This window comes from Aspergillus foveolatus (assembly GCF_047715535.1).
Source record: "Aspergillus foveolatus strain CBS 279.81 unplaced genomic scaffold BDW70scaffold_335, whole genome shotgun sequence".
Taxonomy (NCBI): Eukaryota; Fungi; Ascomycota; class Eurotiomycetes; order Eurotiales; family Aspergillaceae; genus Aspergillus; species Aspergillus foveolatus.
In genome coordinates, this window is record NW_027396399.1 from 1 (window position 1) to 2,530 (window position 2,530).

The following is a 2,530-nucleotide window of genomic DNA, read 5'->3' on the forward strand; positions in this document are numbered from 1 at the left end:
GTTGTGGACAGCGCTTATACCGTGCTGCAACGCCTCCCACGACACCCGCCCGAACTGACATTCGAATATAGTCGGCGCTCGAGGAGCAACAAGACAGAATCGGTCGGCAACCAATGGCCACCTGAATACTTTTGTGGTTCCTCTGCAGTAGGAATAGAGGAAGTGGATGCGCCACAGGGGTACAGGTGGACAGATCTGCGAGTTCTTTCCAGACCCTGTACCAACATCGTCCGCACTGCTCTCTGGCTGTGCATGGATAGGACAAATGCAATCGCAATCCACGAATACGCGGACACAATAGTCAAGCTCCTTGATACAGTGACCGACCTCCAAAAAGCCTCTATGACAGAATCTGACGCGCGAGCATGGTTCGTTCTGACTGCTCTTTTCTGGTCAGCTTGGCAGCAAACAGTGATGCTACAGCTATGTTTCGATGCCATAATTCGTCTGGACTACGGGTACGCATCGGCCGAAAACTACCATATCATAGCAAGAGAGATTCCCTCGGTAATGCCGCCGCGCGAGATAGTGGAGAGATTGAGACCGAAGTATATGTGCAAATGGGCGTTTGAATTGCTGCGGGCGGACCTGAGCTCTGTCACCCAGGACTTTAGGGCACTTTTCGAAGTATATGAGCGTCAATTTGGTGGTCGGGAATCGCGATGTAACGTCATTGACAGTGGGAGGGTATGTGATGGCAAAGCGCCTGCAAACTGTGAGAGATTCCTGTCGGACAGGGTGGAGGATCAATCCGCTCATGATTTCCAATGCCCTGGCTCTTCCTGCAGCCTCTTGACCTGGGACGAGCAGTCATACATGAGTATCAACGGAGCGAGGGCAGTCTGTCTGGAGACCACGGACGACAAGCATATTCGATATCGCCCCGTATCCGGCGAAAACATGGCAGTATCCCATGTCTGGAGCCATGGACAGGGCGGACGACCAGAGACGGGATTCAACATCTGCCTTCATCGCAGGTATACCGAGCTTGCAAGATCTCTTGGTTGCACGTCATACTGGATGGACAGCCCATGCATACCAACGGACGATGAGCTCCGCGACGAAGCAATCGGCCAGATCAATGACAATTTTATCAATAGCAAGCTTGTACTACTTGTTGACCGCGACCTCATGGACATAGACATCGAGCCGCTGTCTTTAGCCGCGGAAGAGGCAATACTAGCAACCCTTGTGGTGTGCGACTGGAACGTCCGCGCGTGGACTCTACTAGAAGGCATTCGCGGCCGATCGAACCTGCATATTCTCTGCAAGGACAACCGCGTCATCCCCCTAAAGACTGTCCTCACGGATATCCTCTCAAAGAGCTGCCTCAGTCTTGTTTCGCCCTGCCTAGCGATCCAGCATTACACACCGACTAGAGACAAAGTTGACCTGGTCAAGACCGAGCAGGCAACGTGCCTCTTGAACCACCGCCACCCAACCAAGGATAGAGACATCATAATCATCTGGAGTCTGGTCTGCGGCTCAAACAAAGTGGCCAAGACCGCGGAGGCGTTTTGGAGGTCCATGGTGGGCGGACAGCTTGCCACGGGATTTCTTGTCTCGAGCTCACCACAGATCAAGGGGATTCGCGGGTTGAGCTGGGCGCCTGAAAGGCCAAATCTCGTTCCTCCTGCGTCAGCATCGTCGCCAAAAGGCGCTGCTGGCACACACGCCAAAGGCAGTCTACAGCAACAGCAGTACCCGGCGTTCAATGGGGAGAACAGCGTTGCCGGCACGATCACGCCGGACGGGTTTCGGGCTGAGTGGCTGGTTTGCAAGATCCAGCGCCGCAGAGCTCTTCCTGGCGCGGGCCTCTTCTCGCTGCACGGCGCCTCAGATGATGCTGATGGGTACTTTTATGTCTACAATAAAGGCGCTAACGATAAGATGGATGTCAAAAGTCTTTTCTATTTGCGTTCTGTGGTCGCGCCGTTGTTTAAGCGGTATCGTTGGGTTTCACTATTGCTGCCGCCGTGGTCACAACGAGGGGGCGAGCACATTGACCCTCCGGTAAGGCCATTCAAGTATCAGGGCGAGTGTGAGGGTCTTGTGATGGCTATTGTTGCGAGTAATGATAAGGCCGGGTCGGGATGGGAGTGGCAGGGCGTCCATGAGTGGGATGTCAAGTTTAAAATGCCCGAATTTCCTATTGCTAACATTTTGATTGTTTAGCGATGCCTACCCAGTAATGAATTCAGTACCCTACAGTCCTTTAGTCCTGTAGAAAGCCGCCGTGTCTCTGACTATATACTGCAGGTAATTTAGCAACAGGGTAGACGCACAATACTATTTCACTACACCAAGAGAGTGTAAGGTGTAAGGCAACTGCTATTCCTTGTAATAAAAAGGCCTACGCACACTGGCTTACTACCTCACTGGCTAGCACCTGAGCCTACAACCCTGGCCCTTTACTACAGCTTGTTAGACCCTCTTAGGCTGCGGCACATCCGCTCCATTGGATCCTAAGACCGATCCGCAATCCGCAAATTGCGGATTGCGGATGCTCCTCAAGATCCTCATCCGCGCT

The 2,530-nt window shown here is 53.0% G+C and overlaps 1 protein-coding gene across 1 annotated transcript; it reads left to right on the top strand.

Annotated features, from left to right (window-relative positions):
* Nucleotides 1–252: 252 nt before the first annotated feature.
* Nucleotides 253–2,175, top strand: BDW70DRAFT_165343 (uncharacterized protein; the record flags this gene model as incomplete). Its single annotated transcript, XM_073741725.1, has 1 exon — nucleotides 253–2,175. The coding sequence occupies one exon, from the start codon at nucleotides 253–255 to the stop codon at nucleotides 2,173–2,175; it is 1,923 nt and encodes a 640-aa protein (XP_073590399.1).
* Nucleotides 2,176–2,530: the final 355 nt, after the last annotated feature.